Source organism: Protomyces lactucae-debilis (genome assembly GCF_002105105.1).
Source record: "Protomyces lactucae-debilis strain 12-1054 chromosome Unknown BCR37scaffold_16, whole genome shotgun sequence".
NCBI classification, from domain to species: domain Eukaryota; kingdom Fungi; phylum Ascomycota; class Taphrinomycetes; order Taphrinales; family Protomycetaceae; genus Protomyces; species Protomyces lactucae-debilis.
This window is the reverse complement of record NW_024468008.1, coordinates 121254-140243: the sequence shown is the minus strand read 5'-3', so window position 1 is coordinate 140243 and position 18990 is coordinate 121254. Positions and strand designations below refer to the sequence as shown.

Sequence of the window (18990 nt, the reverse complement as noted above, 5' to 3'; positions counted from 1 at the left end):
CAGTCCGCAGGCCAACAGACGCGCCCGGCCGGCCTCCCTCGATGGAGACTTGATCTCGATGGGTCATACCAGTCCGCCGACTACGGAGACGGAAGAGGCCGACTCACCGGGTGACGGCATGTCCATTGTCAGCGAAAAGCTGCTCAGCGCCGATGACCGTATGCTTTCCCTTGGCCAAGATGCCCAGATGCTGACTTTTTAGACGCGGCTATGGCCGAAAAATACATGCATCCCTTGGAAGATTTCGAGATATTGGCAACAGAAGCCTTTGATTGGCATATAGAAGACTGGCGAGCGCTTGAGAAGCGAGCCCTGAGTCCAATCTTTGAATGTGGCGGCTACCAATGGTATGCATGAGCAATCTGTACTGCTTGGCTAACAACAGGCGCATCCTGCTCTTTCCCTCTGGCAACACGATTCCAGACTGCTGCGCAGGCTACTTGGAGTGCATGGATGGCTCATCTCCTGTAGAAGGACAAGAGTCCCCAGACTGGGCCTGCTGTGCGCAATTCAGCATCGTCCTCTGGAACAGAAACGATCCGACTATTCATCAGGCACACGGTATGTTAAGCTTTTCTGCAAAACACAGCTAACATTAGTCGCATCACATCGATTCACACCGGAAGAAGCAGACTGGGGATTCTCTAGACTGTATGATCTCCGCAAACTTGCGTATCCGCACGATGATCGTGATCGGCCGATTGTCGAAGGCGGCGAAACTATGATTTCGGCCTATGTCAAGATTGTCAAAGACCCAACAGGTGTCCTCTGGCACAACTTCAATAAGTACGTGTGCTGCATTGTAGATCAATCACTAACGACAGTTACGACTCGAAGAAAGCAACGGGTCACGTTGGTCTCAAGAATCAAGGCGCGACCTGCTACATGAACTCCCTCCTGCAGTCGTTGTATTTCACAAACTACTTTCGCAAAGCAGTCTACCAAATTCCAACAGAGAATGACGATCCAAAGAATAGTATTGCTCTTGCTTTGCAGCGCATATTCTACCAAATGGAAAAGTCCAATGAAGCTGCATCCACATCTGAACTCACACAGTCCTTTGGATGGAGTTCCTTGGACGCTTTCATGCAGCACGACGTGCAAGAATTCAACCGCGTCCTGCAAGACAATCTCGAAGGCAAGATGAAGAAGACTGCCGCTGAAAATGCACTGAGTCGTTTGTTTGTTGGCAAGATGAAGAGTTACATCAAGTGTGTCAATGTCGACTACGAATCCGCGCGAGAAGAGGAGTTCTGGGATATTCAGCTCAACGTCAAGGGTATGAAGAATCTCAAAGAATCCTTTGCGGATTACGTTCAAGTAGAGACGCTGGATGGCGACAACAAGTACTTTGCTGAAGGCTTTGGCTTGCAAGATGCAAAGAAGGGTGTCATCTTTCAGGACTTCCCACCAGTCCTTCACCTGCAACTCAAACGCTTCGAGTACGACATGGAGCGCGATGCCATGGTGAAAATCAACGACCGCCATGAATTCCCCCTCGACATTGATCTTACGGAATTTCTCGATGAGACGGCCGATACACAGGCCGACTGGAATTACAAGCTCCATGGCGTTCTTGTTCATTCTGGAGATTTGCACGGTGGACACTACTATGCTTTGCTCAAGCCTGAAAAGGACGGGAAATGGTATCGCTTTGACGATGACCGCGTCACACCTTGCACGCTCAAGGAAGTACTTGATGAAAACTTTGGCGGTGTCGTGGCACCTTCTGTGCGTATGCCCAATCGACCACTTCAAGGAAAACGTTTCATGAACGCCTACATGCTGGTGTACATTCGCGAAAGCAAGCTTGATGAGATTCTAGGCCCAGTGGGGGAATCTGACATCCCTGCACATGTCTCTGCGCGGATTGAAGAGGAAATTGTAGAGGAAGCCCGACGACGCAAGGAGCGCGAAGAGATGCATCTCTACCTCTGGATCAAGACCGTGACCTTGGAAAATTTCAAAAAGCACGATGGCTTCGATATGGTCGACATGACGGATGCCGACCTGGATCAAGCGAAAGTGTACAAGACCCTCACGTATGGTGAGTACAAAGCACAAGTCGCAAAAGCACACAACGTTGCCGTGGAGCAAGTCAGACATTGGGTCATGGTCAACAGACAAAACAAAACCATTCGCCCAGATACAGTGTTGGGTCCTTCCTTCAATGACAAGCCGCTCATTGAGGTGCGCGATGAAATGTCTATTCGTCGGCAAGAGATGCTGCTGTACTTGGAAATCATTAATGTTAACCAGGTTGGCAAAGACTTGGCGGATGGCACTCCCGAGAATGCATCATTTATGCTGTTTGTCAAATATTTCGATGTTGATACACAGACACTTTCTGGTTTGACTACCTTGCACCTCAGCAAGAATGACAAGATTGAAGTAGCACTCGAAAAGCTTGCCCCGCTCATCAACAAGGAACCTAGCAGTTTGCGACTCTTTGAAGAAATCAAGCCAGGCATGATTGAACCACTTCGTCCGAAAGTATCTTTTGCACAAGCAGAGATTGTGGATGGCGATATTGTCACTGTCCAGCGCGTTGTGGAGGAGACAGACCGCTTGGCATTACACAAGGCCGGCAACTTCAGCCATGCAACAGAGTACTATGACTTTTGCCACAACAAACTATCAGTGACACTGATTCCGCGATCTGCTGAACAGCAAGTCACGGAGAAGTTTGAGTTGACCATGAGCAAAAAGTCAACCTATGAGCAGGTAGTCTCCAAGATTGGCGAACATCTCAAGGTGGACCCAACACATATTCGCTTGTCGGCTGTCGGCGTTGGCAATCAGCCTCGGCAACACTTCAGGGCGCCGAGCAGCATGACGCTCAACAACATGCTGCAGCCTGGCTACCTCCAAGCCCCAGTCATGGCAATCGCGTATGAAGTGCTTGAAACAAGTTTGAAGGAGCTAGACAGCAAGAAGCTCCTCAAAATCACATTCCTGCCTGAAGGCCTACTCAAAGAAGTCCCGGTTGAGATTCTGGTGCCAAAAACGAGTAATGTCGAGGACGCCGTGAATCTGTTGGCTGCAAAGCTGCAGCTTCCATCAGAGCAGGCACAAGCTTTGCGACTGTATGAAGCGCACACCAACAAGTATCATAAGCACAGCGACCCAGCAGCGAGCGTCCTTGGCTTGCAAGACTACATGACTCTCTATGCGGAAGTTCTGACAGAGGACGACGCCAAGCAGAATGATACTGACAAACAAGTCAGTGTCATGCACTTCCAAAAGGAACCATCACGCTTGCACGGCGTACCCTTTGTGTTTTGGCTGCGGAAAGGAGAGACCTGGCGAGATGCACGTATCCGGCTGCACCGCAAGACACGATACAAGGAGGACGACTTCAAGAGAATCAAGGGCGCCATCATCTCGCCGTCTTCGGTCTACTCTAAGCCAACGTATCTCGAAGACGACGAGCAACTCTGGGATCTTGTCAAGATGTCTGACGATGTCCTGGGTCTGGATCACTTGGACAAGACCGTCAAGCCGAGTCGCTATGGAGAGCGAGCGATCAAGATTACTGGTTAAAGCTGTGCAAAGAGAGATTCATTATTACGTAGCAAAGTGACTTGTCAATGCAGCCTTTCAGTGCGTGCTATGTTGGTCAGACGGGGGCAATCAATCATGGAATGATTGACAGCGAAACATGTCGTACCCTCGCTTGGTAACGCCGTTTGTCTTGGCTATGACGTTTTCATGATGCCTCGGCCATATGAAGTGGCCGGGCACTTTGGTAATAACGAGCCGAACACGCACCTGTCAGAGGAAGAGAGCTGCCAGCAACATGACTGTGACTGAGACCTCTCTGCACCCGACGAGCTGCTGTATCTTGTGTCAATGTGCAACTTGTTCGAGCGAGAGGATTTTCACAGACGACAAGATCACCTGACTAACCCTACAAGAATAGCTACCATCATACTAGCAAGCTACGATCATGTCTGAAGCTGTAATGGTCGCATCGTCCGTCATCAACCCTGCTTTACGAAGGGTCTTGATGGTATCGTCGATCATGGCCTCATCCAATAGCTTGACATCACTCGGGTACTTTACAGTCTTGAACCATGCCTCGGCATCTTCTTTACTGTAGTCTAGATTGGTGTGGATGTGCTCGATGCCTTCATCGTAATGCTCAAGAAAGTAAACAATGCCTTCGTTGATGGCTTCGAGCAGGGAAGTCACTTCTGCCTTCCTCTCAAGTAATGTGCTCGATGCAGTGATGACCCAGGATGGCCACGGTGTGTAAATCTCCCCAATCTCCTTGATCTCGCCTGAATCATAGTACTTTTTAGTCGTAAAGCGTTCCCACATGAATGCATCTGCAGTACCGCCATTGACGCCATCCCTCAAACCCTTGAATGTGTCGAGCTTGATGAAGTCAAATGGTGCTGCCGTAGGCTTCAGCCAGCCTTGCTGGTCTGCAAAGACGTAGCTCATGACATAGCTGCCAGAGCCGATGCGTGAAACGCCAATCTTTCGATCCTTGAGCTGTGTAGCTTTGGTGAGAGCATCATTCTTGGCACCGGCAGAAATGGCCCAGCATAGAGGCGATGAGACATAAGTGCCGATGAGAGAGTACAAGTTGGGATTGCTTGCGAGGCCATTGACAAATCCTTCTGTCAGACCGATAGCAGCATCGATCTTGCCTTCTTTGTACGATGAAATGAGCTGTCCAGTGCCAGAAGGCTGTGGCACGAGCTGCACATTAAGTCCGCGCTTTGTAAAGAGATTATGTTTCTGAGCTAGTAGCAGCGGAGTCAAAAAGTGCTCAGGGATATATCTAGCATCAGTAATGTGCGATTGTAGCGTATAGAAGTACCCAATTCTGATAGCCATGTTGACAAGTGGCAGCTTCTGGGCATAGAGTGGACGACGTCACGAATCAAATAGAAGTAGTGCGACGACGAGATGGCGCAGTGGCATTGATCATGACTTAGTATTAAACATGTATAATGGCGGCCAGCGCCCGAGAATATTAGACTTGACGCTGACGAAGATGATTGATGGCAACCACGTCCCCCTCTGCTGCTGCGAGCTCCAACCAAGCCACAGCAGCCTTCATGCGCATGAGACTGCCCTTCGATGCCGACACCGTATGCGAAGCATCTGCAAAATGGATGCCCAGACCACCAGCCGGAGCAAACTGAGGAAGAGACGGCGTGTAAGCACTCGATACCGAGGACGAAAGCGAATTCGCTCGAGACAGTGGTCGTCGTCCAGCGCCAAGCGAGTCTGTCGTACCAGCAAAGATTTCCACAGGATTACTGAGTGGCGGTAGCATGATTGGCACATTGACACGTCCACGATCTGTAGGGACAAGGGAGAGTGCCAGTTCGCGCATGGCCACGACATTGCGCTCTTTCGCCGCAATCGTCAACATCGCAGTCGCATCAGCCGTTGTAAAGTCGCTTGCCTCTGCAGCTTGTGTTGCGGCGTTCACCTGCAATGCTTCCACCCGCCGTGCTTCAGCACATTGAAGCGTGCTTTCAGCACACTTTGTCAGTGCTTCCACCGTATCGTGCTTCACGCTCAAGGCTGCGAGTCCAAAATCCCAAAAGACTTTCCCCTCGTCCGTCATGTTGAGGATGCTGGATGGTATGAATGTGGCAATATACTGCAGGTCGCGAAAGAGTGTCTTGGGTCGCAGTTCAGCTTGCTTCAAAATGCGCGTCATTTCCTCGACAATCATATCTGTGCCAGGCTTACTTGCCCCATTCGACGTCGCTTGACCGATAGATCCATGCGGCGATGTATTGAACAACGGCTGCGTATTTTGCATGGGAAGGACTGGGCGCACACCATTCTCAACAGAGCCTGGATTGGTATCCGCTCCAAGCACATCCTTGAACATCGCCAGTGAAGGCGATATAGCATGACCTTGAGGCAGCAGGGGACTCTGAGGCATTTGTGCAGCCATCTTGGGCAATTTTCCAGCTTCATCCTTGCCACTCGCACTCAATGCAGAGACGACCAGTACCTCGAATTCGTACAACGTACGTAATTTCTCGTAGGGACTTGGATGTGCACTGAAGCGTTGAAACAACTCCCTATACGCTCTTGCATTTGGAAATTGGCGCGGCTGTGCGCGTCTTGACAAGGACGCATGAATACGGAGAGGTGACCGAGGTGATGAGGTGAATGGACTGCTTGGATCGAGAGCAGAGCCCGAGGACGACGTGCGGTCGAGGATTGGCCCAGTACTGCGCAGGTTGTCGAGATCAATGGACGGAGGGGCTGGTGATGACTTGAGACTGGCAGATGTCCCACCACCCGTCAGCAGATGCGACAGGGATGCACTCTTCATGCGTCCATGCGGAGGTCGTTTTGGAACTGTTTGCATATTAACTTTAGCCGGCATAGGACCTCGCTCTGTCATCTGTGCCGTGGTCAGCTGGGTAGCTCTGAGTATTGCTTCAGTCGTCACGCGTTCCTTGGCTGAATCTTCTTGCCGCTTTTTGGCAGTCAAAACAGCATCCACCAGCTCGGTATTGTGCCATTCATCCGTTTCACTGCCTTCATAGAAAAGCAACTCTGCCATATCTGATAAAAGCAATGATGTCAAACCAATGCGTGTCTGCAGCAAGAACTCTCGTGCGCCTAATTCATCACATTCAACAGCAGCTGAACCCGTTGTTGACGTCATTGAAATTTGCCGATGTAGAGGCTGACTGGCTGCTGCGAAGGATGAAGCGGTTGGGATTTGACGTTCAGGGGACGGGAGTGACAAGTCATTCTCACTCGCAATACTGACGCGAGTACGACTGCGAGAGCGTGGATTGTCAATACTACCCACTGAATTCCCACGTTGCCGTGCGGCGGTTCGGCTGAGACTGAGTAAATCACCTGCGCTGCCACGTCTTGGTAAACCAATAGTGGACTCCTCAACAGACTGCTGGAGTTGCTCAAAGAAGGAAAAGGGCGGCCGTGTATTCTTTGGAATGTGAAAGAGACCGCTCTCGTAGCTAAAGAGCTCAAATGACCACAAAAGCGAATGTGCTGCATCCTCGAACTCAAGTGTCTGGACAGAATCTTGCACAGACGACCGACTTATCAGTATGCGACGAATCAGGTCATCCACTTCATAGCACAAGCGATGCAAACGCTCTTCAGCCGTGCAAAAGTTGTGGATATCCAGGTTTCGCATCCATTGCAAGACGAGCTCTGCTTGACTTCCAGAAAGCTTGTTGTGACCACCTTGATCAACAGGGACGGCAAGTGCATCAAGAAGCTCATGATCGACTGGATACAGACCTGTAAATTGACCCGCATGCTGCTGTCTCAGCTCACGAGAATAGCGATTCGAGCGTCGCTCTCTCGACTGACTATGCAATTGTCCAGACATGGAAAAACTGCCAGCTTCAGCAACAGATCCCAATGGTCTTACTTCAGCGGGTCGCATACGATGCAGACACTTGCACACTTCCCAAGCTTGTTGCCAGACTTTTGAACGTCGTACATCACTCATATACCACATTTTGAGGCGTAACTTGTTGATGAGTTGGATTTCATCGTCGATACGCTGTTGTAGGCGTCGTTTACAGTCATGCGCGTACGCAGCAAGTGCTTCTTTTTGCTCAAGTAAATCCATTTGCTGCTCCAGTAACGACTCTTCCTCCTCCAGTAAGCTGTATAGAAGTGGCGAGTAGTCATCAGCAGCTTCAGGTGTGCCTGTTTTGGCTTGGAGGTGATTATACGCTTGATGATAGAGTTCAGAGAGGACATAGTCGCGCTTTGACAGGGCACGTTGAGCAGCCGTCACAAGAAGTTGAAGGAGTTGCGAGCCGCCTGTGGACGAGGGCGAGCGTGTCTCTACACCACTAAATGGACCTGTTGAGCGATGTTGTGCGAAGTAGTCTAGGGTAGATCGCCGTTGTGCTGGTTTGCCAAGGTCAGCATGATCAATAAGCTTGTAAATGGCATTCTTGACCAGACCGTCTATATCATATCGTCGTTGCAACGGTTCCGTCATTGTGGACGTTGCAACACAAAGCCCATCCTTGTTTGTTGCTTGGATGATATCGAGTCGATGATCGAGCATACTCTGTTGCTCAGGAAATAATAAGGCCAAAGCAGTCATGGCACGCTGGGTATTGGTGATGAAGGGATCCTGTGGCTCAGAGACACGCTTCTCCTCACCGACACGCATCGATAAGCCCTCATCCTCTACGTTGCCTGGTGTGGACGAGACATCACTTCCCGTGACGAGTTCCAACAGTGCCCACGCTCGCCCTCGAGCAGGGACAGAGGGTTTACTGGATGTGGTTGAATGAACACTGTTGTTCTGTGCGCGGTTCGTACTGGTCATGGGAGCCGGCGGACTTGGCACACGTTGTTGAGAGGCTGGTAAAAGGCATGATGCAAGTGTTTGCAAGTCAGTGGCAGACAAGTAGAACGTCGGTGTTGCTGCATCCGAAAAAGTCTCCGCAGGGCGTAGAACCGGTGCATCGCCTACAACACGCGCAGTATCGTCTGAGGGTTGAGCAAAGAAGCGTGCTGTGATGGACAAGTAGTGTGTGTCCATTTCAGCAGCACCCGTCGGACGCACAGTATGTTGAGCGACACGCGGTGTGACGGGTGAGCAGAAGCCAAGGATGCGTTGATGGAGGACTTCAAGTATTGATTGACGTTGCATAGAACTGATGTAGTAATCATGCAGGAGATGAGCAGACTGTTGTTAGCATAAGTATATCTCTCATGAGCAACCTTACCTCTGGCGTCTTGAGGATACGGCCTAGGAAGTGACCAAAGTACCATTCTTGAACAACGAATGTTTCTGCCATAGCACGCTGAGAATCCGGCAGCTGCCTCATGACAAGTCTTGCAAGATGTAAAGCACCAGCAGGGATCCCTGCATCATCGTCTCCATCGAGTAAGCGAAAGACATCACGCACGGCAATGGCAAAGAATTCTTCTTCTGCTTCATCGCGTTTGCTGTACAAGTGGAAGAAGCGTTGTTGATTAGCACGCTGATGAGCAGCATGTCGTGCTTCTTGTCGATGTAGCAATTTGGTGCCTGACTGAAGCAGCGACATGAGTAGCAGTTCAAAAGAATTGTGCGCTTCCCAGCCGTATGCATCAGCAAACTGATTCATGATGGCAAGACAGAGTCGACCATGAGCAGCTGAGCTTTGCTGAAGAAGTGACGCTAGCGATGAGGCGCCAAGATTGAAGCGCGCTGCATCTTCACTGGCGAATGCGCCAGGTTGAGCAAAGACGCCAAATAGCAATAGAGACAGTGCATCGCGTCGCGCGGGCGGCTGTGTAGCATCTTGTGCCTTGCATGGTTCTCGTAGCGACGCTGTAGATAGGGTCTCGAGAGACGATGTGAGTAAATTCACAGCAGCAGGTGTAGACGCAGCGATACACTGTGCAACCCATAAAGGTTGATTGCGAATCTTGAGCAAGAAGTGTAGTAACGCAGACTGAGTCACACTGTCGAGCTTCAACAGCCAGGACGCATCGTCTGTGCGATCTCTGCTTTCGACGCGATCAATGAGCGCGTCTGCCTCTGTCATAAGCGCCGCGTATTGGTCTGCGAATTCGCGCTTTGCATCAACACGGATGTAGTCTGATAGCAAACGATGCGCAGATCGCATGCGCACAGAAAGACGCGTGAGGAGCGCGAGTCCCTGGCTGTGGTGATGCAGGTCTGACGAGCGCGCATGCAGCGTATGCTCTTGGAATCTGCGTCTGCGCACTTTCTTGGCGAGCTGATGAATGCTGCAGGTATTAGGTGATTCCATGAGAGATATGGATACTGCGTGAGGTAAGGGAGATTATTGATGCGTCATGTAGGCATACTTGTGACTGCAGCTGGTCGTCGTTGTCGTTGTCGTCGTCATGGCGTCACGTAGGCGCGAGTAGGGAGGGATGTCTTGCTTGCTTCTTTGTTTGTGTGCTGCGATGCGACGCGATGGAGGAGAGTGCAGCTACTTGTATAGATGTAGATGCTGGTGTCAGGATATGGATGAAGCTGGGGATGCCGTTGGATGCAGTCTGGCCGTTGTCTCAGGCGACGTCCAAGGAGGGAAGCGATATGAAGGGAGGAATGTGTAGAAGGTCTGACCGTGTACTGTATTCGGTGTATATCACTGTATAGAGACTATGAGAGAGACTTTGGAGGACACTTGATGGGATATGAGTTACTGTGGCACGATGTTACGGATTGACCAGGGTAACGTTCATCGGTATTGCCTGTGTCTGACCGCGAATGTTACAGGGGGCAGGTACTGGCAGTCTCATACCACTTTGTACCTCCCTACCACTGAGTATCTGTGTTGAGTCACTGTGGACACTGCGGACTGAGCACTGAGCCTGGTCTACAGTCTAGTGTCTACCTAGTACCTACACCCAGGGCTGTTGGACAACCTTGCTCTCTTCTTCGCGACATTCCGCGGTAAATAATAAACAAATCGAGCGACAACGAACAGATGAGCCATGAGCATATCCGGCGCACAGACTGCAGCATTCGTTTCGCATGTGATTGTCATTCCAGATGACCAACTGGCAACTGACCATATTCGTGATACTCCACGACTGACGACTGACGACTCACGAGTCACGACTCACAACTTCACAAGTCACGAACCACAACTTCCACAAGCATGTAAGTTGATGATGAAATAGACGGGACGGCCGCCCGCAGACCAGTAATCTAAGATGAAGCCTGGCCGGTCGTCTCTAACAAACCCGCTTAGGCATGCGCAATGCGCATATGGTAGTGTGACTGATGAGAGTGATGAGTCGATGACACATTGACACTACGAATGAGAGCCTTTGATGGGTCATTGACGGCATTATCGCGTGAGCATGTAAATGCCTGTTGTGTAGATAGCACACAATGACACTGACAACCATAGATATGTGCGAGAAGTTTCGTTCCCCAATCAACTGCAACATGATGTAACGCGAGCCATATTCACATGCACATATACATGCACTTGCCCAACACCAACAGACAGAGAAGCAGACGCATAAGCAGAAAGCAACAGCTTTGCGACGTACTGCAAAGCCTCGCATGAACAAGTCAGATACCGTTGTAGTCTTAATTACGCAGATCAAGGAAGTACTCGAGAGCACCGTCCTAATTCTCCGAAAGTCTGTCATCAGTGGTCATGCGGACGATAGACGTCTGCTTCTCTGTCTGCTGGTTCCGGTCATGACTAGTGTTGACCACCCTTTAGCTGAGTAGTCAAGGGACAAACAGACTGCAGCTGAAGCATTGACTAAATTGTTCGTCGCGTCCTTCTCCCTCTCACGCTTAATTTGTTTGGTTACTGGCCACGTCAGATAGAAGACAGTTGCAGCAGAGACTCTTTCCCTTGCCTTATTGCAGAGAAACCAGTCAAGATGCAACTAGTCACGCTCATCACAGCACTGTTCATTACTGCAGCATCTGCTCAATTCCAGTTCTTCGACAGCATGTTTGGCGGACACGGCCATCCACAACAGCAGCAACACCAGAAGCCAGTGCGTGGCCCTGACTGGTACAACGGCCTGGCCCTCAATACTGAATGTGATGAAGGTGCCTATCTATGTCCTGGGACGATGGATTGTGTGGAGAAACCAGGACAGTGTCCGTGTCCGCATGATTTAGCACGCTGTGAGGTGGGTGCGCAGCGGGTGTGTGTCAGTAAGCAGGCGGGTGTGAAGGATGTGTGTGCGGCCATCAAGGGCTTTCATGAGACGCTGTAAGGCGGATGACCTATTGCAGCGACGCGATTAATGCGAGTGCTTCTTCGTTCTACCTTCATTATCACGCCAGTTTTGGCCTTGAGACTACTTTCTGGATGTGCTACACGCATGCACTTGCAATCACGCGCTGTCCAGTATTGCTATTTCTACGACTAATACCTACACGACCCTAGAGTCTGTTCAGAGTCTTCACTGAGTCTTCACTGAGCCTTCCACTTCTCTTGTCTTTCGCGCTTCGGCTTCTTCCGAACTTTTTTATTTCGCACAACGCCGCATCAGCTCACCAGCGACATGAACCCTTGCTGCTCTTCCAGTCACTGTTCTACTCATTGCTAGCATCTCTAGCATCATCATTACATCGGCAGTATGTCTGGCCCTGAGGAGGATATCCGGGCCTCTGACAAGGAAGCTGCGACACAGACAGTTGCTGCCTATCCAGAAAATTCAACCTATCCCGAAGGCGGTTATGGTTGGATTTGTGTATTAGGATCTGCACTCATCTTCTTCAATGGCTGGGGCTTCAGTAATGCATTTGGCGTCTTTCAAACCTACTACGAAATACAATTCCCTGACTCTTCAGCGTCTGTCATTGCATTGATTGGATCTCTGCAAGCATGTCTGATTGAAGGCACAGGGATGCTCGTTGGCGTCTTTGTGGACCGGTATGGTATGCGGCCTGTCATGTTGGTAGGCGCTATACTCCAAGTCGGTGCACTCCTTGCCGCCTCCTTCAGCACAAAAATCTGGCACCTCTATCTCTCCCAAGGTGTCATGTACGGTCTTGGTGCAGGAGCCTTGTATATCGTTGCAGTCAGCGTACCTGGACAATGGTTCCACAAGCGGAAAGCAACAGCATACGGCATCTTGTATACCTCGTCTGGTCTTGGCGGCGTCCTGTGGCCGATTATTCTTACGCAACTGTTTGGTAAAGTTGGTTTTGGCTGGACGATGCGCATCACCATGTTCATCACACTCGTTCAAGTAGTCATTGGCTGCCTATTGCTACGTGAGCGGCCGCTCTCACAACCTTCTGCAGATGCAGACGAAAAGTCTGGTCGTGCGCAAGAACCTCGCGTGGAAGTGCAAGACGTCAACATCTACAAAAGCAAAACCCTCTGGTACTGTGCAGCAGGTTACTTCATCCTCAGCATTGGTATGCTCTCTCCCATGTTTTATATCGGGACGTTTGCAAAAGTTAATGGCATGTCGGATCATCTTTCATTTTACCTCCTCTCCATGCTCAATACAGCGAGTATCCCTGGTCGAACGATTTGCGGATGGCTCGCAGACCGTTATGGTCGTATGAACGCCCTCTGCGTCTCCATCTTTGCTGCAGCGCTCGTTCAACTCATCATGTGGAGCACTATCCGGACCAATGCAGAAATCATCTTGTTTAGTTGTTTCTATGGCTTCTCTTTTGGTGGCCTCATCAGTCTTATGCCGGCTGTCACAGCCCAAGTCTGCGGCCAACAGAAACTCGCCTCCAAGTTTGGTGTTGTGAGTGCTTTAGGCGGGGCAGGGACATTGGTCGGTGCACCCATTGCTGCACTCTTCATTGGAGACTCGCCAGAGAGTTACTTGGGTTGTATTTTGTTCAGTGGGTTTTGCATGTTATTGGCGACTGCGTGGTATACAGGCCTGCGATTCTATACCGACAGACGGATCTTTGTCGTTCTCTAATTCAATATAATATGACACCAAGCGTAGCATCTCTAGCATTCATCTGTATCTCTTCCTCATCCTCTGATCTCTGGTTGCTGCTGAGTCTTGTCCCTGAATCCCCAAATTTCAAATTTCGTCGTCATAAACCACTTCAGGACAACAGCCGTGCCGACGTAGGCCCTCTCAAGGTACACTTGCTGTAGCATCTGCGGAAGATATGACCTCAATTCTTCCACCTCAGCCATCTACAACCCGCGCATCACCTACAAAACTGGCATTCGACCCCAAAAGCGGTCGTATCGCCTATGCGTCCAACAAATCTGTGTTTATACGCGACTTGGAAGACCCTTCAAAGTGTATGCAGTATGTCGGACATGTACATCCTGTCCAAGTGGCTCGCTTCAGTCCAAGTGGCTTTTACGTCGCAAGTGGTGATGTCTCTGGGCTCGTCAAAATCTGGGATGCAGTCGGCGAGGAGCACATCCTCAAAAATGAGGTGAAACCCATTCAACGCATCACAGATCTCGCTTGGGATGGAGATTCTGCACGCATCATCGCTGTGGGTGAAGGAAGGGAACGATTCGGTCATGCATTTACCATGGATTCAGGGAATACAGTCGGTGAGATTACCGGCCATTCAGGTGTCATCAATGCTGTGTCTATTCGGCAACAACGTCCATTCCGTGCAGCTACAGCAGGCGATGATGGTCTTGTTGTGTTTTACCATGGTACACCTTACAAATACAACAAGACACTGCGTCAGCATACCAAATTTGTGCTGGATGTCGCCTTCTCGCCAGACGGTGCAACCCTCGTGTCTGTCGGCGCTGATGCCAAGATCTGCTTGTATGATGGCAAGACGGGCGATGTCATCGATACTACTTGGTCAGAATCGCATACAGGCTCAATCTTTGCCGTGTCATGGGACCCAACCTCCACGTTTCTCTTGACGAGCAGCGCCGATCAATCATGTAAGGTATGGGAGGCCAAGACGGGGAAGCTCGTACAATCTTGGGATTTGAGGGAAACAGATGCCCTCAATCCAGCAGATGGACAGCAGGTGGGTAATGTTTGGACGCCGAAGCACATTGTTTCGTTGTCACTATCAGGGACTTTGACTTACTTGTCTATTGACAGCGAGACACCCTTGCAACGCATCGCTGGCCATCAAAAGGCAATCACAGCACTGGCCATCTCGCCAGATGGTGCACAGCTCTACACAGGCTCTTACGATGCCACAAACTACATCTGGCAACTCTCTGACGCATCATCAAAACGTATCACAAAAAATGCCCATACCAACCAGGTTTCTGCATTGATCGTCTCAGATTCGATCGTTCTCTCGCTCGGTCTTGATGATTCTGTGCGTGTGCTACAGACAGCCACAGGCACCTTTTCTCGAGTCTTGTCAACGACCTCAAAGCCTATTGGAGCGGGCCTCGTGGGCCAAGACATGGTAATTGCCACTTCGACTGAGCTCTACCTTGTTGGTACAGGCTCGGACAGCAAAATTGGATCCATCTCAATTGACGCCACTGCAGCAGCTGTCAGCAACCATGGCTACGTTGCGATTGGTGATGAAGCAGGCAATGTCAAACTCTACACACTTGATGGACAAGCCTTCAAGCTTGTACAAGACCTGCAAGCCTGCTGTCGTGCAAGCATCACAACAATGACATGGACGCCATCAGCTGATAAAGTGATTGTCGGTGATGCAGCGGGTAAGATTCTTGTATTGGATGGCACGTCTGGTGCTGTGCTGACATCACGCTGGTCGAACCACACAGCGCGTATTCAAGCGCTTTCAGTCTCAAAGGATGGCAAGAAGGTCGTTTCTGCGTCACTCGATGCAAGTCTCTTTGTTTGGTCCCTTGAAAACTTTGTCAAGAAGAAGCAGATTCGTCATGCGCATCAAGGTGGCGCGACGGGATGTGTATTCAAAGACGATGCAGGCACAATAGTCGTCAGTGTCGGTGCAGATGGCGCCATCAAACAATGGCCAGACATGACTTTCTGAATAAATGGGGGAGATGCTATGCTAAATACGAAGATGACGATGTTGATCATGGATCAAAATTTGCCACGCCGACGACGCGTCTGTACGATCCGCTCCTGTTGGCGAATCTTGCGCTTCTGCAAGGTATCATCCATATCCTCAAACTTTGTTGGTTGTTTTGGTTTTGCTGCTTCCTGATCGCGTGCTTTTTGTGCAGCAGCTTCTGCTTTGTCGTTGATGCTCATTTTCAGATCCTTGACGCCTTGTACAGTTTCATTGAAGTTCTTCCAGAATCCACCCTCAAGCCGTTTTGCTGCACCCGCGATACCGGGCGCTGCAGGGGTCGATGGAGCCGATGCAACATCAGTCTTGAGGACTTTTGCAGGAAGTGGAGGAAGATTGAGCTTGCTTCGAATGCCCTCATTCCTAAAGGCAAATCCTTGGCAAAGAGAAAAGACCGAGTTGGTAAACCAGTAACCAAAGATGGCAGCGGGAAAATTCCATGTGAAGAGCGGCATAAGCATCATCATACCACGGAATAAGGTCTTGATAATCGGATTCATCTGTGTGCCTTGCGACGAACCAACTTCAGCACCAATCTCGAAATTGATGAGCGTCAATGCGGCCGTTGCAACAGGCAGAATGTGTGTCGGATCGGCGGCCGTCAAATCCTGGAACCAAAAGAGACCGCCAACCTCCATACCGGGCACAGGTAAGGCAACCATCTTGTTGAGTGCCATGTAAAAGAAAATAAAGACGGGCATCTGTACAAAAACAGGAATGATGGCCATCAATGGGTTGACGCCGTGCTCTTTGAACAAGTTTTGTACAGTCATTTGAGCGCGTGCAGCCTCCATCTTGTCGCCTTCTTTGGTGGCTTTTGTCAATTTGGCCATCTCTTCCTTGACTTGAGGATTGATGAGTGCAAGCTTGGATGTATTGCGAATAGACCGCAAGAGAAGCGGAAACAAGCTGATGCGAATCATCAAGGTTGCTGCAGCAATACTCGCAACCCATGCAAATCCTGTGCTAACATGCACAAACTCTAGCAACTGCTGCAAGATGCCCGGTGCTGTGTACCACTTGGCCAAGCCCAGCTCTTGTAATGTGCCAATCGAGTGAAGCGCTTGCTGAGCAGCTTCAGTAGTAAATGGCGGCGGCTGTGCAAGCAAGTCTTCAGGAATATTGGCTAGCGGTGTCGTTGCGTCGGGCCCATTAGGCAGTATTGTGTGCGCATCCGGCGCAACTGCTGGCTTTGTACTGTTATGCCGTACAAAGGGCGAACAGGCCGGCATGAAGGACCGCACGAGCACGGTACGATGCGCATATTGGTGTATTGAACGTAGAGAATCGGGCCTCGGTGCCGGGCCTCTACGATTTGCCTGATGCCTGGTGTTAGAGATAGTCTAGTGGAGATGGTCATACAGCGAAGCGGCCAACCTCCGTCCCAGCATGGATGTTCCTGATGAGAGTCAAATTTGAGAGGTTGAAACCTGAAAGTGAGCTGCAGCTGGGTGTTGCACCTAAACCCAAATCTCACAGCGACATTGCAGCAGCAGTCCAGCAGCAGGCCTTGGACAGATGAGATCATGCTGAAGGTATTGTTAGAGGCACAGCTGCCTCAGGGCATAGAAGTAGCGTTCCACTATCTCAAAGGTGCCCTGCCGCCGAGGACGCCGTCCAAGAAAAAGCTCAAGCAGCCACTGCCCGAGACGCAGTTCCTGACGGTCTACGAGGCTGACTTACTCATCCTGGCACTTGAGGTGCTCGTCTATAAAGCTGAAAACCTGACAACAGTCTATATTTCCAAAGCAGACTCGACTGGCTGCCACTCGAAGGGAGTGTCTTTGTCGACACTCGCTCTATGCTTTCTGAAACAGCTTCTCGCTCAACAGATTGGCAAGGTCAGGCTGGTCCTGTTTGCACGCTCGCAACCGCAATACTTGTTTCCTGGCTCTTCAGAAAATGAGGGCAAGCATCTCCTCGGAGATCGAGAGCTAGTGCACTGGTGGGTTGGCATCCTAGAGCGATTGCGAGGCATCTCAAAAGACGCAACTGCTTGCATCATTGTGCCTGGTTCAGACGACCAAGAAGTCGAGCGGACGTACTTGGCAGGGTACAAGGCCGGTTGGCGTGTTGGCTTCACAGATTCTCCACAGGCCCTCGCCAAGGATGTGCTCTTACGCTTCCCTGACGATCCCAAGGCGCGCTTCCTAGATCAGCTATCGCTGGACAAGGCAATTGACACCACCTCCCTTGCTCAATTCTGGGAGCTCATGGCTTACCGACAGGAAATGTCATCCGGACGTTCCGTCGCGTTCCTGCAACTGGATACCGTTTCAGAGTACCCTGCAGATACAAATGTGCCATCATGGGATTTTCTCGATTTGTCAGACAAAAAGTTGGCGATGCTCCGGGATGAGCTTGGCGCCCAAACATTCACGAGCAGAGAAGAGACTTTGTTGGCATCGGAGCGGTGGTTGAGATTGGTTCCTGCGTCAACTGATGGCGATGCGAAGCCTGTCTGCGTTTTTGGACGCGCTACGCTCAAGACTGTAGCGAAAGCTGATGGCAAGACTATCAATGCTTCAAAGACGTCTGAGATGCACAAAAGGCCAGCGTCAGACACCCAGCCTAATATTCTTGTGCCACGAAAGAGACAACGCCCAAAGCCTTGAGTTGATCTTGACTCGAGCTTTCTTCCGGCAAGATCAGTTACTTTTCAAGCTCAACATCGTCAGGCTTGATCTTGGGCTGTGCATCAAATGGGCCAGAAACGCTGTTGATACTGCTTCGAGATTCGGTCCACATGCGGCCTAACATCGCATATGTGCTGAAGGCCGTCAGAATTTCAAATTCGTCAAAATTCACCGCTTCGGAGTCATCTGGCTTATATTTTTGCTATTCTACAAGTTGGTTGATCTATGGGTTGCTAAGGACAATGTGGCGCAAGTATATGTCAGTGGCGGACATAGTGCTTTCACAACTTCGATACTTATGGAAGCATGGCTCATATGCATAGTCACATCCCCAGCAGGCGAATGGCCGGAGATACCAACAAACAACAAATGCGTTGAATTGTACCTAAGGCTCATTCAATGAGATGGAGAATGAGAGAACATCTTGCAGTTCCACCATCGTGCCGTTCATGCAGTATTGTGCCTTGCAGCGACGCCGCCTGCGACGGTCAAGGAAGCTTGCATAGACAGCTACGTTGTTTAAGGGCGTTGTGGCCCGCAAGGGTCGAGGCTACATCGGTTGGTCGTCCCTGAAACTCTTCGCTTGGATCCTCGTGCCGCTGGCCCGCTTCTCTCCCTTCAGATGCTAAACAGGGGTCATAAAGTGAAGCAACCAATCCTTGCAGGCCGTCCTGCAGACCATGAGCACAAATTGAGCACAAACGAAAGTGGCCTTGCGCCAGCCTATCAGGTACAATCTCTGCATGTGCAATTGAATTGCGAAGTCACTCTGGTACACTCCCAGCAGACGAAAATGCGATCGCCCCTCGAAACGCAAAGCAAGCAGAAGTTGGCACGCTGGCAAATTCGCTTTTGTCCAAGTATAAGACGTAGCACAGCAGATGTTCTTCTATCGAAATGGCACTCTTTGCTGGCAGCGCAAACGGA

General features: G+C 50.4%; 9 protein-coding genes across 9 annotated transcripts; 5 read left to right on the top strand and 4 right to left on the bottom strand.

Annotated features, from left to right (window-relative positions):
* Positions 1 to 225: 225 nt before the first annotated feature.
* On the top strand, positions 226 to 3543 carry BCR37DRAFT_350148 (putative ubiquitin-specific processing protease 21; the record flags this gene model as incomplete). Its single annotated transcript, XM_040867982.1, has 4 exons — positions 226 to 347; positions 386 to 561; positions 600 to 786; positions 825 to 3543. 4 exons carry the CDS (start codon positions 226 to 228, stop codon positions 3541 to 3543), a joined length of 3204 nt encoding a protein of 1067 aa, XP_040723631.1.
* A 128-nt stretch (positions 3544 to 3671) lies between these two features.
* On the bottom strand, positions 3672 to 4848 carry BCR37DRAFT_370255 (uncharacterized protein; the record flags this gene model as incomplete). The annotated part of the gene is made up of 1 exon (XM_040868325.1): positions 3672 to 4848. One exon carries the CDS (start codon positions 4846 to 4848, stop codon positions 3934 to 3936), a length of 915 nt encoding a protein of 304 aa, XP_040723630.1. The 3' UTR covers positions 3672 to 3933.
* Positions 4849 to 4987: 139 nt separating this feature from the next.
* On the bottom strand, positions 4988 to 10050 carry BCR37DRAFT_414757 (uncharacterized protein; the record flags this gene model as incomplete). Its single annotated transcript, XM_040872267.1, has 2 exons — positions 8721 to 10050; positions 4988 to 8680 (listed from the first exon to the last, which is right to left on the bottom strand). The coding sequence occupies exons 1-2, from the start codon at positions 9753 to 9755 to the stop codon at positions 4988 to 4990; spliced, it is 4728 nt and encodes a 1575-aa protein (XP_040723629.1). The 5' UTR covers positions 9756 to 10050.
* Positions 10051 to 10380: 330 nt separating this feature from the next.
* Positions 10381 to 11220, bottom strand: BCR37DRAFT_100919 (uncharacterized protein). Its single transcript, XM_040865853.1, has one exon. The coding sequence runs from the start codon at positions 11116 to 11118 to the stop codon at positions 10693 to 10695; it is 426 nt and encodes a 141-aa protein (XP_040723628.1). The 5' UTR covers positions 11119 to 11220; the 3' UTR covers positions 10381 to 10692.
* A 1-nt stretch (position 11221) lies between these two features.
* BCR37DRAFT_100223 (uncharacterized protein) lies at positions 11222 to 11889 on the top strand. Its single transcript, XM_040865850.1, has one exon. It carries the CDS (start codon positions 11362 to 11364, stop codon positions 11704 to 11706), a length of 345 nt encoding a protein of 114 aa, XP_040723627.1. The 5' UTR covers positions 11222 to 11361; the 3' UTR covers positions 11707 to 11889.
* Positions 11890 to 13486, top strand: BCR37DRAFT_100224 (major facilitator superfamily domain-containing protein). Its single transcript, XM_040865851.1, has one exon. It carries the CDS (start codon positions 12073 to 12075, stop codon positions 13384 to 13386), a length of 1314 nt encoding a protein of 437 aa, XP_040723626.1. The 5' UTR covers positions 11890 to 12072; the 3' UTR covers positions 13387 to 13486.
* Positions 13487 to 15669, top strand: BCR37DRAFT_100922 (WD40 repeat-like protein). The gene has a single exon (XM_040865854.1). It carries the CDS (start codon positions 13586 to 13588, stop codon positions 15383 to 15385), a length of 1800 nt encoding a protein of 599 aa, XP_040723625.1. The 5' UTR covers positions 13487 to 13585; the 3' UTR covers positions 15386 to 15669.
* BCR37DRAFT_100234 (60Kd inner membrane protein-domain-containing protein) lies at positions 15412 to 16876 on the bottom strand. Its single transcript, XM_040865852.1, has 2 exons — positions 16790 to 16876; positions 15412 to 16753 (listed from the first exon to the last, which is right to left on the bottom strand). The coding sequence occupies exons 1-2, from the start codon at positions 16816 to 16818 to the stop codon at positions 15439 to 15441; spliced, it is 1344 nt and encodes a 447-aa protein (XP_040723624.1). The 5' UTR covers positions 16819 to 16876; the 3' UTR covers positions 15412 to 15438.
* BCR37DRAFT_101073 (histone acetylation protein-domain-containing protein) lies at positions 16828 to 18493 on the top strand. Its single transcript, XM_040865855.1, has one exon. The coding sequence runs from the start codon at positions 16954 to 16956 to the stop codon at positions 18040 to 18042; it is 1089 nt and encodes a 362-aa protein (XP_040723623.1). The 5' UTR covers positions 16828 to 16953; the 3' UTR covers positions 18043 to 18493.
* The last annotated feature ends 497 nt before the right edge of the window (positions 18494 to 18990 follow it).